General features: G+C 49.3%; 2 protein-coding genes and 1 long non-coding RNA gene across 3 annotated transcripts; all 3 read left to right on the top strand.

Annotated features, from left to right (window-relative positions):
• The first annotated feature begins 6,011 nt into the window (after positions 1 to 6,011).
• On the top strand, positions 6,012 to 15,679 carry LOC104361518 (butyrophilin subfamily 1 member A1-like). Its single transcript, XM_032990128.2, has 9 exons — positions 6,012 to 6,163; positions 7,617 to 7,769; positions 8,486 to 8,827; positions 11,273 to 11,536; positions 12,181 to 12,441; positions 13,954 to 14,007; positions 14,178 to 14,198; positions 14,845 to 14,889; positions 15,323 to 15,679. The coding sequence occupies exons 2-9, from the start codon at positions 7,640 to 7,642 to the stop codon at positions 15,370 to 15,372; spliced, it is 1,167 nt and encodes a 388-aa protein (XP_032846019.2). The 5' UTR covers positions 6,012 to 6,163; positions 7,617 to 7,639; the 3' UTR covers positions 15,373 to 15,679.
• Positions 15,680 to 17,541: 1,862 nt separating this feature from the next.
• LOC122153245 lies at positions 17,542 to 18,772 on the top strand. The gene is made up of 3 exons (XR_006165105.1): positions 17,542 to 17,604; positions 18,252 to 18,296; positions 18,730 to 18,772. It is a non-coding gene; the product is annotated as an uncharacterized LOC122153245 (long non-coding RNA).
• Positions 18,773 to 18,795: 23 nt separating this feature from the next.
• On the top strand, positions 18,796 to 20,892 carry LOC122153257 (butyrophilin subfamily 1 member A1-like). The gene is made up of 4 exons (XM_042790480.1): positions 18,796 to 18,847; positions 19,161 to 19,181; positions 19,636 to 19,788; positions 20,111 to 20,892. The coding sequence occupies exons 1-4, from the start codon at positions 18,796 to 18,798 to the stop codon at positions 20,635 to 20,637; spliced, it is 753 nt and encodes a 250-aa protein (XP_042646414.1). The 3' UTR covers positions 20,638 to 20,892.

The following is a 20,892-nucleotide window of genomic DNA, read 5'->3' as shown; positions in this document are numbered from 1 at the left end:
CAGGCTGGGAATCAATTCTCAGCTGGAAGCCAACTGATAACCCAGAAAACGTGTCAGAGAAAGCGGCCTACTGTTGTGTCTGTGTGTTATGTCAGCAGCACAGTGTAGGTTCACAGTACTCCTTTCTAATCATAGCACATACGGGGTTTATTTGCAGGTAGGCTTGAGCTGTGCCACTTCCTATCCTCTGATGTTCTCCGTTAGCTTTCTGAAAACCATAAGTTTCAGTTTAGCTCTCTGGAAGTGTAGCAACCTCTGGCTCAGGCTCACAACAGAAAACAAACGGAGGTGCAACGTGACCAATCTGAAGGGCAGCTTGGGGTGTCCTCCTTGAGCTGCAATGGACGTTACTCATGGAAGTGACAGAGTAGGTGCTGATGCTGTCAGGTGTGGAATGGGAACTAGCATGCGCAGAAACAGTGATGCCCATGTTCAGAAACCTCCATTTACAATCCTTTGACTGTAGACTCTGTGGACTGAACCAGCTTGAAGGTACATGTGAGAAATTGTTTGAGAAACCTCAGCAGAGGCTCCCCCACTTCTCTCAGGCATTCTACTCAAGCTCAGGCTCTTGTCTTCAGTCCCTATCTAAGCTACGTTGATGATAGCCCTGTCCATGCCTGGTCATCTACCCCACTGATCCAGATGCTGACCCTGTGATGTTATGCTCACCATATAAAGGAGGGGTGGGCAGGAAGGGGTGCACTCACAATTCTGGGATTGCAGTTGTGGTGTCTTTCTGTTTCAGGATCGCGATCCGGGAAAGCTCTGGGTGTCAGCTGTCGGATGGTGAGCAATTGCACTGTACATTACCCATTTATACTATCAGCCGTTTTCTTTTATTACTATTATTAAACTGTTTCTATCTCAACCTGTGAGTGTCCCTTTGCTCCTCCGATTCCTTCCGCATTCCCAGGTGGGGGAGGGTGGGTGAGCGGCTGTGTGGTGTTTGGCTGCCAACCCCGCTCAAACCACGACATACCACCATGAGAAAAGCAGACTCAACTTGGGGATAATGAATTGAATTTACTGCTAGTTAGAATAGATTTGGATAGTGAGAAACAGAGACAAAGTATAAAACACTTTCCCCTCATGCTTCTTTTTCCCAGGCTCAACTTTACTCATTTACTCCCAACTCCTCTGACACCCCTCACTGCTGAGTGACACAGGGGGATAGAGGATGGGGGGTTGTGGTCAGTCCAGAATGGTTCCTCCCTGCCAGACCTTCCTCCTCACACCTTTCCCTTGCTCCCATGTGGACCCTCTGTGGGCTGCAGCTTTTCAGGATAAACCTGCTCCTACATGGGCTCTCCACAGGCTTTTTTTTCAGGGAATACCCACCTGCTGCAGTGCAGGGACTTCCAGGGGCTGCCGTGTGGGCACCTGCTCTGCCATGGTCCTCTCCAAAGGCTGCAGGTGGATTCCTGCTCTAACATTTGGAGCACCTCCCTCCTTCTCTGACCTTGATGTCACCCAGGAAATAACTCTCTTGTACTTACCTCTTACCTTCTATCAGAAACCTTCAGTGAACCAACAGGTGACGTGTTGGAGAATGGCTCAGAGACAAGGGTCCTGTGCCTTTAGCCAGTAGATTGTAAGCCTGCATGCCTAAGTTGTGCCTTGTCATGTATTAAGAAAAACTTTGAACGAACGTTGGTGCAGGCTCTGCTCATACGAAAAGAAAAAGGGGGAATTGTTGGAGAATGGCTCAGAGACAAGGGTCCTGAGCCCACCGAGCAATTGTATGATCAGAGCCTGCTCTAGCTGCTGATGCTGAGCCTCACTAGGGTTTGCCTGCAGCTGCTCGCAGCTGCTGATACATGAAGAATGTCAAGGACGCTTCAGCCCTGTGTACCGTGGTGTGTCGAAAACAGGTTAAGGGGAATTAGGAATAGTGGTCTGAGAAACCCAGTGTTATGGTAACGGTGGTCTGAGAAACATTGTGTTATGGTACTGTCGTGTATTGAAAACAAGTCAAGAGGAATCAGAAATAGTGGCATGAGAAACTTAGTGTTATGAGAAGCTTGTGCTGTAAGCTAACTGCAAGTAGGTGGACTGTGCGAATACCACCTTTAGAGCTTAAGCCAATCAGCTAGTGTCTAGTAGGCATAATAATTATCGTTGTCTGTATAAATATATGTACCCTGGACCAATAAAGACACACGTTGATTGATGCTCTATCTTCCACACTGAACCCGTCTCGGCATGTCATTCGTCCGCGGCTCCGCAAATTGGCGCCTGAACAGGGACTTGCCTAGAAGAATAACACAGATGGAGTGGCAGACACGGAGAAAACAGCAACGACCGAGGAATTCGAGAATGGACCCGGAGAAACACCAAATACAGCAGCGTCTGGGGTCCATGAGCTGAGACGGAGAGGCACCGGCCCCGGCAGCCCAGGGAGAGTACGCGGAGAGAAGCTGGTGGGACCGGCCCCGCAGAGCGGAGGGACTGGCCCCGCAGAGTGGAGGGACTGGCCCCGCAGAGCGGAGGAGGACCGGCCCCGAAAGAACGGAAGTGACCAGCCCTGGAGAGCGGAGGCGGACCGGCCCCAAGACCAGAAGTGAGTGGCCCCACGAACGGAAGCAGAAAGACACCGGAGCCGACTGCGGCAGCCCCGGGGGTGGACGCGAAGGGACGCCACAGGTGGACACTGAGCAGCCCCGGGGGCGGACGCGAGGGGGCGCTGGAGGCGAGCCCAGGGTGGCCCCGGAAGTGGAAGCGGGGGGGCGCCGGAACTGACGCAGAGGGGCGACGGAAGCTGACACAGAAAGGTGCTGCATACAGCGGCGGCAGAAACAAACGCTGGGAAATATCTGAGACAGCAGCGCCTAGCCGAATCAAGAACGATCGGACAGTGGGCCTCCGACAGGTCGTTCCGAGGACCTGAACTGAGATAGAGGGTCGCTCTCCGCAAGGGCTGCTGGCAAGAGCTGCACCTGGTGCCTTAGTCACGGAGCATCAGCAACTTATCAAAGTAAGGGGGTAATTTTGTGCCTTAAACAGGGAGCACAGGCCGGCAGGAGTATTTTTTGTGCCTTAAACAGGGAGCACAGGCCGGCGGGAGTATTTTTTGTGCCTTAAGCAGGGAGCACAAGCCGGCGGGAGTATTTTTTGTGCCTTAAACAGGGAGCACAAGCCGGCGGGAGTATTTTTTGTGCCTCAAACAGGGAGCGCAGGCCGGCGGGAGTATTTTTGTACTTTAGTCAAGGAGCAAAGGGCCGACGGTGCCTTAATCAGGGGTGGGTCGGCAGTAACGGTACTGTGCCTTATCCAGGGAGCACAGGACCGGAGGTGCCTTAATCAAGGAGCACCAGCTTGACAAGATGGAACAGGAGGTAGCCCTGGATTTATTACAGCTCTTTTTAGAAAAGCAGGGAGTGGATTGTATAAAATCACTCGCGGGTTTAGTAGCATTAGGACGGGTCAAAGGATGTTTTCAGGAACCTAATTCTCTTTTTGATGTTGACGAGTGGAGACGATTAGGTGATATTTTGTGGGATATGGTAATTGACGAAGATAAAGCTGCAAGGAAAATGATGAAACCGTGGTGGGACGTGGTGAATAATATTAAGCGGTATCAGCTTGAAAAAAACCTTGCATCTGTGGCAACTACAAAGTTGGGGGGGGAAAGTTCCACAGTTACACCAGATAGTGAGGCATCCGGACCTATGCTTTTTGACAGTGATTGTATTCCTGTACCATCAACAGGAGGGCCAGTTACAGTTAATGTGAATAGGGAAAGTCCAGCCCCCCCCCAGTATCTTTACAGTCATGCCCCCCCCCCCCCCCCCCCCCCCAGAGGCGGAGGGGCAGAGGGACGATGGCCCCTCGCTAATATTTAACCAACAGGAGTGGCACGAAGTAGGTGATTTATTGTGGGATGAGACTATCACTAGAGGCAATAAAGGCAGTGAAGCACGACAGCAAGGGCTGGTCTGGCGAACGCCCGTAAAAGCCCTGAGGGAGATGCCAGCAGAAAAGAAAGTAGCTGCTGCTGCTATGGCGGCTGTCGGCTCTGTACCGTCTCCACCGGTCCCTGCCGAAACCAACCGTCCGTCACGATTAGCCACCTTCTTCGGGGTTAATCAGCAGCTCCGCTCTATTAAGGGCATGTCACCAAGTGTTCCTGTTTGCTCCACCGTGCAAGAAGCTGCAGAGGAATCAGGCGGTGCGGGGGGACAGGGGGGAGCGGCTGCCGCCCGAACCTCTGCCCCCCCCCCCCCCCCTTCGGATGGTTCCACCCCTGACGGCGCGTCAGCGTCTGAGTCGGAGAGAAAAACGGTGGCTGTGTCCGAATTAAAGCACCTGGGTCACACACCGGTAAGGGACAGGGACAGAGTCCGAGAGCTTGACAGAAAATTACAGAAGTTGAGCTACAGAACAGAACTCTGCATTTACAATGACAAGAAAAGGAAGCGCTGCCGGCAGCCCCCCCACACCCACTCCCGTCACCCTCACCAGAACCAGCTCCGCTTTTAGCTCAGCCCCGATGGAGTGGGGTGATTCGGGGTGCCTTGTTAGAAGGGGACTGGCATGCTGCTGGGGCGTTGGCCTGCCCAGTAGTGACAACGGATGGGGGACACCCGGGAACACAACACCACAAGATTCTCCTCAGGGGGTTTGGACACTCCTTATGAACTTTAGAACTCTGAACTGTCATTGTATGTTGTTCAACATCAACACTGGTATCAAAAACTTGTTCATGTAGTATCAGATTCATTGTATGTTGTGGGTTCATTGCAATGTTTAGAACATAGCATGGTGAAACCTGTATTACATTCTGTATTGCATACTCTGTTGTTACAATTGCGGACACTTTTAAAACTGTAAGGATAATTTTCTTGCTACATAAGACTGCATAAGACTGGAAAATGGACTGACAGAATGGTTATGAGACTTGGGAATTTGGAAAACGGACTGATGATGGTTACAAATCTGCAAAACTTGGAAATTACTGGGTGGCTGAAAGCTTTGTTGATGCATGGACTGGTAATGCTGATTGTCATTATGATTGTCATGATGGTACTGGGGTCTGTGTGGAAATGCTTTATGAATGCTATGATTCAAACGTTAAAAGGAGTCTGGATTGTCCAAAAAGAAAAAGGGGGAAAAGCTGGTAGGAATTTTTTTTTGGGGGGGGGGGGGGGGGATCAGGGTCATGCACTGATCCTACAGGGTTTGGACAATCCAGGCTGGGTCTCTGAGCAGAAAACTGCCCCGTGGTAATCCTGCCCTTGGGATCACCTGGAAGGGCAAGAAGGAGGAAGTCAATCTAGTGCTTCCTCCCTGTTTGAATGCCTGGATACACTAACCGCAAAGTAGATTTAGTTTGTTCACGTGTGCTAACGATGCAGACCTATCACAGCACTTCCGGGTGCGTGATAAGTGCCTTTAGCCAATAGACTGTGAGCTTGCATGCTTAAGTTGTGCCTTCTCATGTATTAAGCAAATCTTTGAACGAACGTTGGTGCAGGCTCTGCTCATACGAAAAGAAAAAGGGGGAATTGTTGGAGAATGGCTCAGAGACAAGGGTCCTGAGCCCACCGAGCAATTGTATGATCAGAGCCTGCTCTAGCTGCTGATGCTGGGCCTCACTAGGGTTTGCCTGCAGCTGCTCGCAGCTGCTGATACATGAAGAATGTCAAGGACGCTTCAGCCCTGTGTACCGTGGTGTGTCGAAAACAGGTTAAGGGGAATTAGGAATAGTGGTCTGAGAAACCCAGTGTTATGGTAATGGTGGTCTGAGAAACATTGTGTTATGGTACTGTTGTGTATCGAAAACAAGTCAATAGGAATCAGAAATAGTAGCATGAGAAACTTAGTGTTATGAGAAGCTTGGGCTGTTAGCTAACTGCAAGTAGGTGGACCGTGTGAATATGACCTTTAGAGCTTAAGCCAATCAGCTTGTGACTAGTAGGCATAATAATTATCGTTGTCTGTATAAATATATGTACCCTGGACCAATAAAGACACACGTTGATTTATGCTCTATCCTCCACACTGAACCCGTCTCGGCGTGTTGTTCATCTGCGGCTCCGCAGTGACAGGCCTTTCTTATCATTTTCCCAGTGGTGCAGAATTGTTCCTCCTACTTCAGTGGTACTTTGAATCACCTTCCTTTGTTTGTTAAAATCTTGAGCCAAGACACTCCTTCCAAGAGGTAAGAGTACAAGACTTTTTTAATGCTTGAAAGGACACACAATGAAAATAGCTAAAGAAGATATTCTAGGTGTGTTTTGGGGCACGTATATTCTATTTACTACTTCACAAGTGATCTCTGAGTATTCATGAATGAGAAGGAAGAAAGTGAAGGATAACAACATTAGTAAGGAAGTAGTATTTTAACAACGAAAGATAAGAGTATTTATGTTAGTCAGGTACTGTTCTGAGATTTGTACTCTGGTTTTAGTCACTTTACTGCATTGAACAGATACTTTGGTGTTATATAATGTTCTTCCAATGTGGTTGATTGAAAGTGTAGCATCTTCTTATTTGGAATGGTGAATATCTGTGAAAATGATCGTTGTAACAGAGGTATAAATATATTGCATAGGACGGAACTAAGGGCTGTAGAAGAGCACAAACACATACAGATCAGTGACAGTCAGATACACATTTTGCTGTTTTCAATCCTTCAAAAGGTTGAATGGTTGAGACATAAATGTTAGCAGTCTGTCCTTCAAATAGACTATTATGCAAAGGTGCTGTAAATGCCAATTGTTACACAGAATGTGGGTAATTGTGCATTTTGGGATGTAGCTGAGCTTTTGTGCCAAGCAGCTCCGTGTGGTTCAGGGCACAGTAAAGCAAAGAGAGGGGGTCCCCTGGGGATGCCTCATTGTCCTCTAACCTGCCTTTGAGGTGATTAGTATGATGTCTGATCTCTTCCTGCACTGTGCTGGCCTTGCAGGTGCAAGATAATGCAGCCACAGCGATAGGAAATGGGGTGTGCTGATTGATTAGCCAGGATCTGTGAGGAGTTGTAAAAGACAGATGAGAGTGGCTGGTTGGAGTAAAGTCGCAATTGACTGGGCACAGATGAGCTGCAGTGTTATACCTCTGTGGAATACATTGCTTTTCTCAAGCCTTCCGAGATGGGACCCTGGCAAAGTTTCCCAGGAGACTGGGAGAACCAGACCAGGCAGTCACTCCCATTCTCTCTCTTTTATGCATTAGGATGGCACCTGCTCATCTGTAACAAAGCAAAAGCAGGACTTTCTGTGAATCTCTGTCACATCCTTGTCCAGGATAGTGTTCTTACCCAAGTGACACACTGCTACAGAATGAAAGTAGGCTGGGAAGTATGAAGCACAGCCCAGATTCCTAGACACATCCAACAAGAGAGTCATTGCATGACAGCCTAGTAGTCTGCAAATCATTCTGAAGTCAGATGTTCCTGTGCCCAAGAGCAGGGACTGTCAGGGCACAGGAATGGGCTGCTTTTCCCTCAGAAAAAGGAGCCAGGAGCTGTGGGTGACCCTGCCAACGTGATACGTTCCCACAGGACATGAATGCAGCAGGCAGATCCAGGTGCTGCCCTTGTGTTTCTGTCTTTAGCAAGATTCTTTCCTTTACGTTTCACTGATCTTGGGAATTCTTTCTTATCTGCACAGCACATCGTCCATTTCCAGGGGGAATGAAGCGATCTGGCTTGACCCACAAGACGCCTTTGGAGGATTTCTGGAATAAGCTCTTAAAATACAAGCACGTACTATTCCTGTTCTGTATTCTTCTAACATGTATTGTAATTGGGATGTGGTTTACAGGTAAGAAACTCCGTACTGCATCCAGCTAGACAGTTATCCTAAGATATCATGCCTGCACTTGACTTCATAGTCCCTAAAAGGACAAATGCACTGTAGATCATACATGGTATCTGACACCTCCAGGCCCAACTTTGGGATAACATCAGCCGTCTTGATGATGTGAGACACTGCAGTGCTGCTCTGGGGCTTCAGCTGTTTCAGGGAAGCAGTGTAGATGCATTCTCTTACTACAGATATGAGGACGGTGTATTCAGTCTCTCCTGGGTCACAGAGCCAGGACCTGTAGAGAGCAAGAGCCTGTGCAGATTGCTTTGCAGGTTGTAAATTTGTGAAGTGCACAGATCTTTGCACCTCATGTGTGGTAACTTGCTCCCAGTTCAGTCAGCTTTGGTCTGAAGTCCTCTCACCAGCGTATGTATTTTCTTCCTGCATAAATCACTACCCTCAATGCCCATGAGTATGCTCCATGAGTATGTAACACAGATGATGTATACATAACCGGGAAATTTGGTGTCTGTAAAGCATGTCTGTGCCTGCAGGAGCTGGTATCAATGAATCAAGACCCTGTCCTCACTACTGTAAGGGACTGTAAGACTCTACCCTAGAGCTCAGCTTTCTGTTTTGGGTTCAGCTAACACGTGCAGCTTTCCTCCCTCTATAAAAAGATCACACTTGTGGGGAAAACCAATGCATTTCTTCCCACCTCTTCCTTGCAGGTGAAGTGCCTATCATCATCAGCATTGAACCTCTGGTTGCCCTTGCTGGAGGGCACGTGACTCTGTCCTGCCAGCTGACAGGCAGCATCCCCTCTAATATGAACGTGCATTGGTACAGAATGGAAAAGGGGAGGGCAACTCCACTGTGCTCTTCCTCCAGCCTGGGTGGGGTGGTGGAGCAGTGCTGGGATGAAGAACTGTGCAGGACTGAGGGACGCTGGCAGGGAAGAGCACTTCTTCTGGTTATCCGGCACGTGCAAGTAGCCGACGAGGGGACTTATGTCTGTGCAGTGAATAGCAGTGTTGTCACACAGGAGGCTACTACTCACCTTAATGTTACAGGTAAGCAGTGAGATTTTCACAGTGAAATGCGACCTGCTATGACCATGTTGAGCTCAGTTCCCATCATGACCCTGTGGCTCTGCTTGCTCCTTGCTGGACAACTGGGACCTTGTCATGGCTTAACCCCAGTAGACAGCTAAGCATCACGTAGCTGCTTGTTCACCCCCTGCCCCAGTGGGGTGTGGGTGAGAATTGGAAGGGTAAAAGTACAAAAAATTCATGGCTTGAGGTAAAGACACTTTAACAGGTAAAGCAAAAGCTCTGCACACAATCAGAGCAATGTGAGGAATTCATTCAATACTTCCCATCGACAGGCAGGTGTTCAGCCATCTCCAGGAAAGCAAGGCTCAATCATGCATGATGGTTACTTGGATAAATGGGGAAATAAGCAAAGGTGTGGGAAGTAGCCAAAAAGACTTGCTTCAATTCTGAATATTTAAAAGCTGGGCACTGAGGAGGACAGGGCATGTGGCTTGTCATGTGGGAAACAGTACAACAGGAAACTGCATTAAAATGCTGAATGTCCTTACAGAAATCCCTATATAGGTGCTGAATATCCCTCTATAAACAATCTATAGTTGTGTTCTTCTTCAGGATTATGAATGTTCAGCCTCTCCAGTTAGGGCTGTTTTGCTTTCTAAAATGAAAACAAACAATTGCTCAGAGCTCTTAGGGAGGGTATTCACAGATGTGCAGTGCACATAATGATATGGTAAAGGCCCCTTTTCCCTCCTCACTAGAAATCCTGCCTCTCAGGAAACCTCTCTGAAACGCAAACCTGGAAGCACTTCTAAAAAGCACATTATCAGATCCGATCTCCTGTTTGACAAGTCACACTCTGGAGCTTAGTTTGAGTGCATGGAATCATCTAGCATCCACAAATCTGGCATCAGCCTTTCCTGCAGGTCAGTGTTGTATGCGAAGGCCCATTTCTTTTCTTTTGACCCTACCATGTGCTAGGCTGACTTGATACCTCCTGTTTTGGTGTTGGACATGACAGACAGTGGTTCTTTGCTCTTCTTCCTCTCACACCATGGTTTCTTTACGGACCTGTATCATATCCCCCTCAGTCACTGTCGTGGTTTAGGCCTGGTTGGCAGCCAACCACAATGCAGCAGCTCTCTCTCCCTTCCCCTCTGGCAATGAGAAGGGACAGAGAGCCAGGCTTGGGGTTCAAGATAGGACTGGGATGGGGGAAAATTTCCCTTTATGATCACAAGCAAGAGGCAGACTCGTTAGGGGAAGAAAAAAAGAACATACATTTATTACAGACACTGACAACACTTAACAGAGTAGGACAGTGAGAAGCATTGCCACATCTTGAGAACACCTCCCCCCCACCCCTCCCTTCTTCCCGGGCTCAGCTCTGCTCCTGATATCTCTACCTCCTCCCCCAGCGGCGCAGGGGCAGGGAATGGGGGGTGCAGTCAGTGCTGCCACTTCCCTTATCTTCGGTGAGGGGAGTGTCCGAAACTTGTTCCTCCTGCTCCATCGTGGTCCCCCTCTCACAGGAGACAGTCCTCCACAAACTTTCTCTGACATGAGTTCCTCCCACAGGCCGCAGTGTTCCCCACACTGCTCCTTCATGGGTCACTAACTTCCTCCGACTGGATTCTCTCCCATGTCTGCAGCCCTTCCCGAGCTGCTCTGGCGTGGGACACCCCCACATGCTGCAATCCTCCCAGCACTGAATTACAGCAGCAGGGCTACCTTTTCCCATGAGACCCCGGCCTTCTTTGGGCACAGAACCTTGATCAGCTGAGCAGGAGCCACAGGCCATAAATCAGTGTCTGCTCCACTGTAGATCTTCATGGGTGGCAGGGGGGGGCCGCCCTACTGTCTCACCACAGGATACAGGGGGGTCTCTGCTCCGGCACACCTCCCCCCTCCTTTCTTCCTCTGTTCCTCCACTGACCTTGGTGTTCACGCAGCTGCAGTGACTCCTCCTCACAAGTCCCACTGCCCGTCACCATGTCCCTTCTTAAATACGTTATCACAGAGGCGCAGCCGATTGGCTCAATTTTCCAAACAGAAGTGGAGCTGACTTGGAGCTGGGGGAGCTTCAAGAAGCTTCTCACAGGGGGCTGCCCCGATAGCCCCCTCCCCTGCCACCAAAAAACTCCACCACTCACTCAACCCAGGACAGTCACACGGAAAGTGATCATCTATTTTACAAACTCCCAGATGCTCTTCCTGACCTTCAATCATGCAAGCTCATTTGGGTTCACTACATCTCTGTGATACGATGCCCTAGGGCTCACCACTGTTGGAGTCTAGGTAAATGGCCCCTTTGATCTGACCAGGTATAGTTGTTTTTATGAGCTAGGAATTCTTAGACCAACATATTGAGGCTTTCTGAGTTTTGATGGCTTATTTTGTTTTTGTTGTAGTTGTTCTGCAGTAAGTCTAACTGTGTTTCATACTCATTGACTAACTTTGTTACAGCAATGGGGAATAAGCCAACCTTGGACAGGGATCTGCAAGAGGAGAATATGTGTCGCTACACATGTAAGTCAAAACAGTGGTACCCAGAGCCTGAAGTCATTTGGACGAACTATGGAGGAGACACAATAAATGTGGAGGCCAAGACAAATGTAACCTGGAGTGAGAGGGACCTTTTCACAGTGCAGAGCACCATCACAGTGCCTTGTGATAATGTAGATGTGGTGTGTGTAGTCAAACTCGTCAAAAGCAAGAGAAGCCGATCAGGTAGGTCACATTTTTGCACCTGCATCTACTTTGTTGAGGGAATCAGACCACTCCATGATTGCTAGAAGAGCTGAAATTGGACAGGTCTTGGCACCTTCCCTGAATCCTGCCAGAATCTTACCATTCAGGAGAAATCTTTGTTGTTGGGTGATGGAGATTTGGCTTGGTCTTGCGTCATCTTAAGGGGAACACCATGAAACGATGACCCATGCAATCACTGAGAGCAGTCTTCTCACTGCTCTCCCTATTTGGGCTGAGTTCAGCCATAGCTTAAGGGGCTCATAGCTTTCCCATATTTTTAACAGCCTGAACCTGAGTATTTTTATCTCTAGCATCGCTCCTGGTTTTTACCTTCTTACCTGAAGCAACAGGCTGTGTCCCTTATGGTTTGGGAAGAGCTTCTTGGACACAATCCTGTCTGTTTTCACTTATTCCAGCAGCTTCACTCTTACGCACAGAAAGCCCATAGCACTCTTTCAGGCATGGAATTACTGAAAATTAAATGTTCAAAAGACAGGTGGTTTTGGTTAAAGATGAAACAACAACAAAAGGGAGGTCAGGTTTTCTGTGAGATCTCTTTCATGGCATACTTGGTATTTCTGTGTTGTGCCAGATGTGGTGGTGCTAAATTGTCTCTGTTACAGGTTCCATGAATGAAATTATGGTGCCACTGCCAGGTGCTTGTACATACAATGCCAGAATAAGAGGATCCTATGTAAAGCCCAAAGTGATGTGGGTCAATCCCCAAGGAGAAAACCTATCTTCACTGGCCCAGACAAGCATTCAACAGGAGATGGACAATATTTTCTCAATAGAAAGCTCCATAGAGATACCTTGTGGACAACCGCCACCTTCTTTTGTGATCACTGATAGGGAACGCAGTCCACAGATTTCTCAACAGTCAGGTAAGCAGCAATTAAGTCTTCTATCATGTACTTTGTCCTTCTCCGAGCAAGTAAAGCTACTCTCTTTTCACTTGGATACCGCATCTTCTTCCACTAATGAGCAGGCTAGGCCTAACGCTGTGAATTATTTCACTCAGTTTCCTACAACATTCAGTATTTGAATCCGTTTGGGAGTGTCACAAAAATTTGCAACTGGCCTGTGCTGACCAAGGGGAGAAACTGGGATGCAAAGTATAGAATTGCAAAAGTAGTTCTTTTATTCATGCGCGTGAGGTTTCCAGCCAAACTGGGAAACACAACAGTGGTTTTACACATGGTTCTTATACCTTCCAAGTATTCAGTTACAACCCGATTTGACTAGTTGCTACTTAACACACACACTACTGCTTCCAAAGCAATGATAATTCCATGGTGTCATCAGCCATCGGGTTCTTTAATGCTTTAGAAGTCCCTGGAGGTGGTCTTGCTACAGTTGCTTATCTATGACACCAGATAATGGGAGGGTATTGCAGAGGTGTTAGGGGGGATATGATGCTGGTGGTATCTTGGTAGTCCAGGAATACCCTTTATGATTCTAGATAGATTTAAGATTCAGAGAAACAAAGGTCCTTATCTGCAGGTGGGTCTGTCCTCCTTGCAATGACCTAGGCTCCTTTATAATAGTCGTGCTTAAGTAAGCATGACCATTCAGTATAAAATGCAAAGTACATATATCTAAAGAAAGTTGATATGATTTAATATTGTAAAGAGTAAAGGGTACAATAGTTAGGGAGTGTGATTTGGCCTAAGAAGTGTCTATTCAACAACACTTTGAGGAAGGCAGTGAATCTGCAGTCAAAGCACCCACTATCAGAACTGTGGCTGCAATGGGAAAACAGTGGGCTCCTGTGCTCACTAGGCAGTTTCCCGGTGTGAACCTCTATATTTCAGTGTTGGCAGAGAAGTTTTTTTGAAATTTATACCAGCAGGGAAAGACTTTGGCATTAGGCTACTGGAGGGTTATTCTGCCTGAAAAGGGGCACTGAAAAACAAGGCTAAGGCTTAGTTTTCCTCTGAAATGTCTTCTCAGTGAAAGCTTCAAAGTTTAACGTGTCTTAAGCTTTTATGGCATTGCTTAGGTCAATATTGCTTGCTTCAGAGATAGTGACCTCTTGAATAAAAATAGATAAAAACCGTGAAGACTAAGAATAATAAAAAACTTGCCAAGAGGAGAAAAACCCAAATGTTTCCCAGTTTTTCTCATATCTGGTTTTCTATGTGTGTATGTGGAAAATTCTTGGACACAAGCAGTGAATTTAAAACGCAATTATCAGTGTCTCATTTTAGCTTTCTTTAAGACTTTTTGTAATCCTCATCACATTCCCAGATTAATGATTTTACTGAAAATGTTCTTCTGCTAAGCATGATGAAATAGTGCAGATTATGTGACCCGAGATCCACTCTGTGTGTGCCTCTGCTATACTGCAAAAAAATTGATGTGTTTTTATATTTGCTTTTTTCTCCATTTTTCAGAAGACAGTAGCTTGTCCTGGATTATCTATTTCCTGGTTCTCATGATTTTACCAGGTAAGCTGTTGTCCCATGCCAGAGACCCCATTACACAGTTCTTGGCAGTAAACAATAATTCTCACATCCAATTCAGGACTGGATTTTGATAATTCCTTTTTATGGGGGGGGGGGTGTCTCCCCAAAGTAGCTGCTGTGGAGTTACTGTTTATGGTGTCTTTTCCTTTCAGCATATCTTCAGAGGCAGATTGGTAAGTGTGGAGGTTCAGAGTTTTGTGTCCTCGCCCGCCCATTGTGCAAGCTCATTAGTGGAGACTTGACAGTGCCAGGGTGGTCCTACTCCCGGGGTACCCAGCTGTTCTCCTGGTCCAGCATGCATTCGGCAGGGTTGGAATGATATTCATGTGACTGGGGGCCCTGTTGCTGTCTCGGCTCCATGTCCTTGCTGCTGAGTCAAGGGGAGAAGTGGTAGCCCAAGAGAGAGAATCCATCCCCAGGGAGAGGGAACACGGTCCCCTGGCAAGTAGGGAAGTGTCAGGCTGAATTGCCTGTGTGAGGCAGGAAGAAGGGGCAGGGAGGCTGAGGTGGGGGTACTGCCGCTTCTGGGTTGCCGGGTGCCGGTCGCGGGGAGGTGCTGTGTCCTTCAGCACGTGATGTGCCAATGAAGGCATGTGGCTGTGCTGGTGGTGGAGGCAGCCGCCATGCAGGGTGTCTGTGGCAGGCAGGGGCATTGTCCTGAGGTGTAGGGAGTGGGTGGGAGGGCAGTGGGTCTCAGCCTAGTCCAGGCACTGGATGCAGCTGTGCCCAGAGCCAAGGGAGCCCCTGTCGCCACTGCTGGCAGCAGCACCTGCCTGGACAGCCCTGATTGCTCTCCCTTCTCCTACCCCTCACTTGCAGAGGAGCTCCTGTCGCAACACAGGGCAGCACGTGATGCCAATAAGGGTGAGTGCAAGCAGCTCACTGCCACGACTGCTCAGTGCCCAAGGGAGCCCTGGGTGTTGGTGGGTGTTCGTGGAGGTCATGCTGGCCTTGCTGAAGACTTCCCATGCTGTGCTGAGAAGGGCCGCTGTGGGAGCGGTGCAGCATGGGCAGTCAGGCAGGGAGCATGATCTGGGTCTGGCTCCAAAGACTACCAGGAGGCCTGCACGCATGTTCTCTGAAAGAGGGATGCGCTGTGCCCCTGTCCTCCCTTGTTCCTGGTTGAGGACTCATGGGACAAGACCTCCCTTCAGATCCCAATGGTGATGGTGCTCTGAGACACGAGGGCTTTGCTGCCTCTGTCACTCCCGTGGTCCCGCGTGGGTGATTTTGCCCCTTTTTCCTTACAGTCGTGGTGCTGAGCAAGATGTTCATTCTTGCTCTTGTTTTCTTACAGAAAACCAGAAGGAGATTGGTGAGTGTTGCTGGCTCCCTGGGGCCATGTGAGTGAGCGGCTTGAGGGATGCTGTGCCCAGGTGGGACAGTGGAGGGCAAGTCACTCTGCTGCCCACAAGACCGTGAGCCATGCACCATGCCGGAGGAGATTTTCACCCTTCCCTGGGTGGATTGTCCCAGAGTGGACTGGATTGCAAGGACCTTCTGGGTCTTGCCTTAACTTTCTGTCTGCTCCTGTGACCACGTTGACTCAGCAGAGGAACAGCGTGAAAGGAACTGTGAGTCTTTCTGCTCAGCAGAATGCCTTCCCCAATGGGATAGAGGCCTTGGGACAGGGGAGGAGGGATCCTTCAGCAATGCCAACTGCTCCTGCGTGCCACAATGAGGCACCCTGCTAGTGCCCAAAGCCCAGCATGTCAGCTGGTGCCTCCTGCCTTGGGCTTTGCCAAGGCAGCGCCCCATGGCCAGTTGCGAGCTTCCTTTTGACTCTTCCTTTTTGTGGGAGGGTTGTATAGTAGCTGCTGTGGAGTTACTGTTTATGGTGTCTTTGCCTTTCAGCATGTCTTCAGAGGCAGATTGGTAAGTGTGGAGGTTCAGAGTTTTGTGTCTTCGCCCGCCCATTGTGCAAGCTCATTAGTGGAGACTTGACAGTGCCAGGGTGGTCCTACTCCCGGGGTACCCAGCTGTTCTCTTGGTCCAGCATGCATTCGGCAGGGTTGGAATGATATTCATGTGACTGGGGGCCCTGTTGCTGTCTCGGCTCCATGTCCTTGCTGCTGAGTCAAGGGGAGAAGTGGTAGCCCAAGAGAGAGAATCCATCCCCAGGGAGAGGGAACACAGTCCCCTGGCAAGTAGGGAAGTGTCAGGCTGAATTGCCTGTGTAAGGCAGGAAGAAGGGGCAGGGAGGCTGAGGTGGGGGTACTGCCGCTTCTGGGTTGCCGGGTGCTGGTCGCGGGGAGGTGCCGTGTCCTTCAGCACGTGATGTGCCAATGAAGGCATGTGGCTGTGCTGGTGGTGGAGGCAGCCACCATGCAGGGTGTCTGTGGCAGGCAGGGGCATTGTCCTGAGGTGTAGGGAGTGGGTGGGAGGGCAGTGGGTCTCAGCCTAGTCCAGGCACTGGATGCAGCTGTGCCCAGAGCCAAGGGAGCCCCTGTCGCCACTGCTGGCAGCAGCACCTGCCTGGACAGCCCTGATTGCTCTCCCTTCTCCTACCCCTCACTTGCAGCGGAGCTTCAGTCGCAACACAAGGCAGCACGTGATGCCAATAAGGGTGAGTGCAAGCAGCTCACTGCCACGACTGCTCAGTGCCCAAGGGAGCCCTGGGTGTTGGTGGGTGTTCGTGGAGGTCATGCTGGCCTTGCTGAAGACTTCCCATGCTGTGCTGAGAAGGGCCGCTGTGGGAGCGGTGCAGCATGGGCAGTCAGGCAGGGAGCATGATCTGGGTCTGGCTCCAAAGACTACCAGGAGGCCTGCACGCATGTTCTCTGAAAGAGGGATGCGCTGTGCCCCTGTCCTCCCTTGTTCCTGGTTGAGGACTCATGGGACAAGACCTCCCTTCAGATCCCAATGGTGATGGTGCTCTGAGACACGAGGGCTTTGCTGCCTCTGTCACTCCCGTGGTCCCGCGTGGGTGATTTTGACCCTTTTTCCTTACAGTCGTGGTGCTGAGCAAGATGTTCATTCTTGCTCTTGTTTTCTTACAGAAAACCAGAAGGAGATTGGTGAGTGTTGCTGGCTCCCTGGGGCCATGTGAGTGAGCGGCTTGAGGGATGCTGTGCCCAGGTGGGACAGTGGAGGGCAAGTCACTCCTGCTGCCCACAAGACCGTGAGCCATGCACCATGCCGGAGGAGATTTTCACCCTTCCCTGGGTGGATTGTCCCAGAGTGGACTGGATTGCAAGGACCTTCTGGGTCTTGCCTTAACTTTCTGTCTGCTCCATGTGACCACGTTGACTCAGCAGAGGAACAGCGTGAAAGGAACTGTGAGTCTTTCTGCTCAGCAGAATGCCTTCCCCAATGGGATAGAGGCCTTGGGACAGGGGAGGAGGGATCCTTCAGCAATGCCAACTGCTCCTGCGTGCCACAATGAGGCACCCTGCTAGTGCCCAAAGCCCAGCATGTCAGCTGGTGCCTCCTGCCTTGGGCTTTGCCAAGGCAGCGCCCCATGGCCAGTTGCGAGCTTCCTTTTGACTCTTCCTTTTTGTGGGAGGGTTGTATAGTAGCTGCTGTGGAGTTACTGTTTATGGTGTCTTTGCCTTTCAGCATGTCTTCAGAGGCAGATTGGTAAGTGTGGAGGTTCAGAGTTTTGTGTCTTCGCCCGCCCATTGTGCAAGCTCATTAGTGGAGACTTGACAGTGCCAGGGTGGTCCTACTCCCGGGGTACCCAGCTGTTCTCCTGGTCCAGCATGCATTCGGCAGGGTTGGAATGATATTCATGTGACTGGGGGCCCTGTTGGCTGTCTCGGCTCCATGTCCTTGCTGCTGAGTCAAGGGGAGAAGTGGTAGCCCAAGAGAGAGAATCCATCCCCAGGGAGAGGGAACACGGTCCCCTGGCAAGTAGGGAAGTGTCAGGCTGAATTGCCTGTGTGAGGCAGGAAGAAGGGGCAGGGAGGCTGAGGTGGGGGTACTGCCGCTTCTGGGTTGCCGGGTGCCGGTCGCGGGGAGGTGCCGTGTCCTTCAGCACGTGATGTGCCAATGAAGGCATGTGGCTGTGCTGGTGGTGGAGGCAGCCGCCATGCAGGGTGTCTGTGGCAGGCAGGGGCATTGTCCTGAGGTGTAGGGAGTGGGTGGGAGGGCAGTGGGTCTCAGCCTAGTCCAGGCACTGGATGCAGCTGTGCCCAGAGCCAAGGGAGCCCCTGTCGCCACTGCTGGCAGCAGCACCTGCCTGGACAGCCCTGATTGCTCTCCCTTCTCCTACCCCTCACTTGCAGCGGAGCTTCAGTCGCAACACAAGGCAGCACGTGATGCCAATAAGGGTGAGTGCAAGCAGCTCACTGCCACGACTGCTCAGTGCCCAAGGGAGCCCTGGGTGTTGGTGGGTGTTCGTGGAGGTCATGCTGGCCTTGCTGAAGACTTCCCATGCTGTGCTGAGAAGGGCCGCTGTGGGAGCGGTGCAGCATGGGCAGTCAGGCAGGGAGCATGATCTGGGTCTGGCTCCAAAGACTACCAGGAGGCCTGCACGCATGTTCTCTGAAAGAGGGATGCGCTGTGCCCCTGTCCTCCCTTGTTCCTGGTTGAGGACTCATGGGACAAGACCTCCCTGCAGATCCCAATGGTGATGGTGCTCTGAGACACGAGGGCTTTGCTGCCTCTGTCACTCCCGTGGTCCCGCGTGGGTGATTTTGACCCTTTTTCCTTACAGTCGTGGTGCTGAGCAAGATATTCATTCTTGCTCTTGTTTTCTTACAGAAAACCAGAAGGAGATTGGTGAGTGTTGCTGGCTCCCTGGGGCCATGTGAGTGAGAGGCTTGAGGGATGCTGTGCCCAGGTGGGACAGTGGAGGGCAAGTCACTCCTGCTGCCCACAAGTACCGTGAGCATTCCAGAGTTTTCCATCCTTCCCTGAGGTGGACAATGCCAGAATGAATTGTCTTTTGGAGGCACAGTAGTAAGTGTTGATATTCTGGGTTAGTGTCCTTGTCTGCCTGTGGTGTCAGCTCTGCAATGGAGAGTTTACTCTACGAGGTTTGTCCTACTTCTGGAGTCCTGGACTGTTCCTGGGCTGTTCTCGTTGCCCATTGTGCATTCAGAAGGTGTAGTTCGATGTTCTTGTGACTAGAGTGCTCCTGTGTTCCTTTGAGTCAGGGTTTTAAGGAAGCTGTTCCCCTTCTCTTCTTGCAGAGCACCTGAAGAAGGAGATTGGTAAGTGTTGCTGTCTCCCTGGAAGCTGTGCATGCTAGTTAGTTGGGATTTAGGTGTCTTCACAGGTTGTTGCTGGCTGGTGGCTGGCTTTGGTGTTGGTAGGAGAGTGAGGGATGTGTATGTTGAGGGAATGCCCTGATGGGGGCTGATGGCGGTGGAGAGTTTCACAGGGGGTACTGTTTTTCTCTGTCGCAACAAATGTTGGGGTGCTTACCAGTGATCTCACATGGTTTGAACTATGGAGTGTGGCTGGTGAGGTATCCATGTAAAATGCCGGCAAGGCAGCAAATTGGGACCTGAGAGAGAAAGTAGTTCTGAAGCGGGAAACCTATCCCAGCTTCAGATCCTTCTTCAGACCTTGCAGGTAATCACAGGGTTTGAGAGAGCAAGAGGGAATCTGAGTATGAGTTGACCTGCACAGTTCTAATCTTCAGCTCAAACTGAGATTTCTCAGCTTGGAGTTGGACAATATTTTCTGTCAATGTGTGGAGTTTGTTTCTTCTTACTTTGTGTGTTTTTTTTTTTTTTTTTTTTTTTTGGTTTTGGTTTGTTTTGGTTTTGTCCCATTATTTGCTTTCAGAATTCAGAAAGGCTCGTGGCAATGCAGGTAAAGTGATGTATTTACTTATTTCTGTACTCACTGACTTGAAATCTCTAAATACTACAGAATCAGTGCTTGGGCATGGACTGGATCGTGAGTCTACAAACATCAGTGATATGGAGATATTTCACTTGGCAGTGAGATATTTGAAAGTTAATGTATCATTTATATGTCTGAGTGTAGCCCTTCACTCCAGGCTTAGAGGTCTTTCTAGACTAGTAGTAGGGAGATTTTCAGAATGAAATGCAGTACAGTACATTTTCCATCCCTTCTTGCGTATTTGCTTTAGAGGAGTATTTATAAAGTACTAAATATCTATTTGTTGTAGATGACATCAAGATCGATGGGGACACAGCCCATCCAAACTTGTCTGTTACTGTGGACAAGAAGAGTTTCACGCATAAATCACAGGTCCAGAAAGTGATGCAGAAAGAAGAGAGTTTTGATTCATCTGTCTGTGTGCTGGGCTCAGAAGGTTTCTCCTCTGGGAAACATTACTGGGAGGTGGATGTTGAAAAAAGCAATGACTGGGACCTGGGAGTAGCCAGAAAGTCTGCTCCAAGGAAAGGAATATTTTCTTTCTCACCTAAAGAAGGATTCTGGGCTCTGGGCTTATATTTAAAAGGTTACTGGGCAAGAACTGATCCATGGACACGAGTAGAAGTGCAGAAAAGTCCCAGAAAAGTCGGAGTTTACCTTAATTATGAAGAGAAAACTTTGACTTTTTTCAATGTTACTGACATGTCTGTGATGTTCATGTTTAAAGACTGTGCATTCTCGGAAGAAGTTTATCCATTCTTTAAAAACTCAGCCAAAGAATCAACCATGAGAGTGTGCTCAGTTAAAGAGGAATGATTTTTTAAAAGTATAGCAATTTGTTGTGACATGAAAGATCATATTATTTTCTTGGACAAATTTAATGCTTAATTGCAATTTTTGTATTACACATTCTTGATCACATTCTGTATTAGGCATAGTTGAATACCTTAGCTTAAAATATTTCCCTCTACCCCAGCCTTTTCTATATGCATTCTTTTTGAATCCTTGCAGCATGTATGGAGAAGGGAGCCATTCCATGCCATGATTTGATAAATGATATGTTTGTATTAA

The sequence above is a fragment of the Tyto alba genome, unplaced genomic scaffold (assembly GCF_018691265.1).
Source record: "Tyto alba isolate M040663 unplaced genomic scaffold, T.alba_DEE_v4.0 Super-Scaffold_17, whole genome shotgun sequence".
Taxonomy (NCBI): domain Eukaryota; kingdom Metazoa; phylum Chordata; class Aves; order Strigiformes; family Tytonidae; genus Tyto; species Tyto alba.
This window is presented reverse-complemented; position numbering and strand designations above follow the sequence as displayed.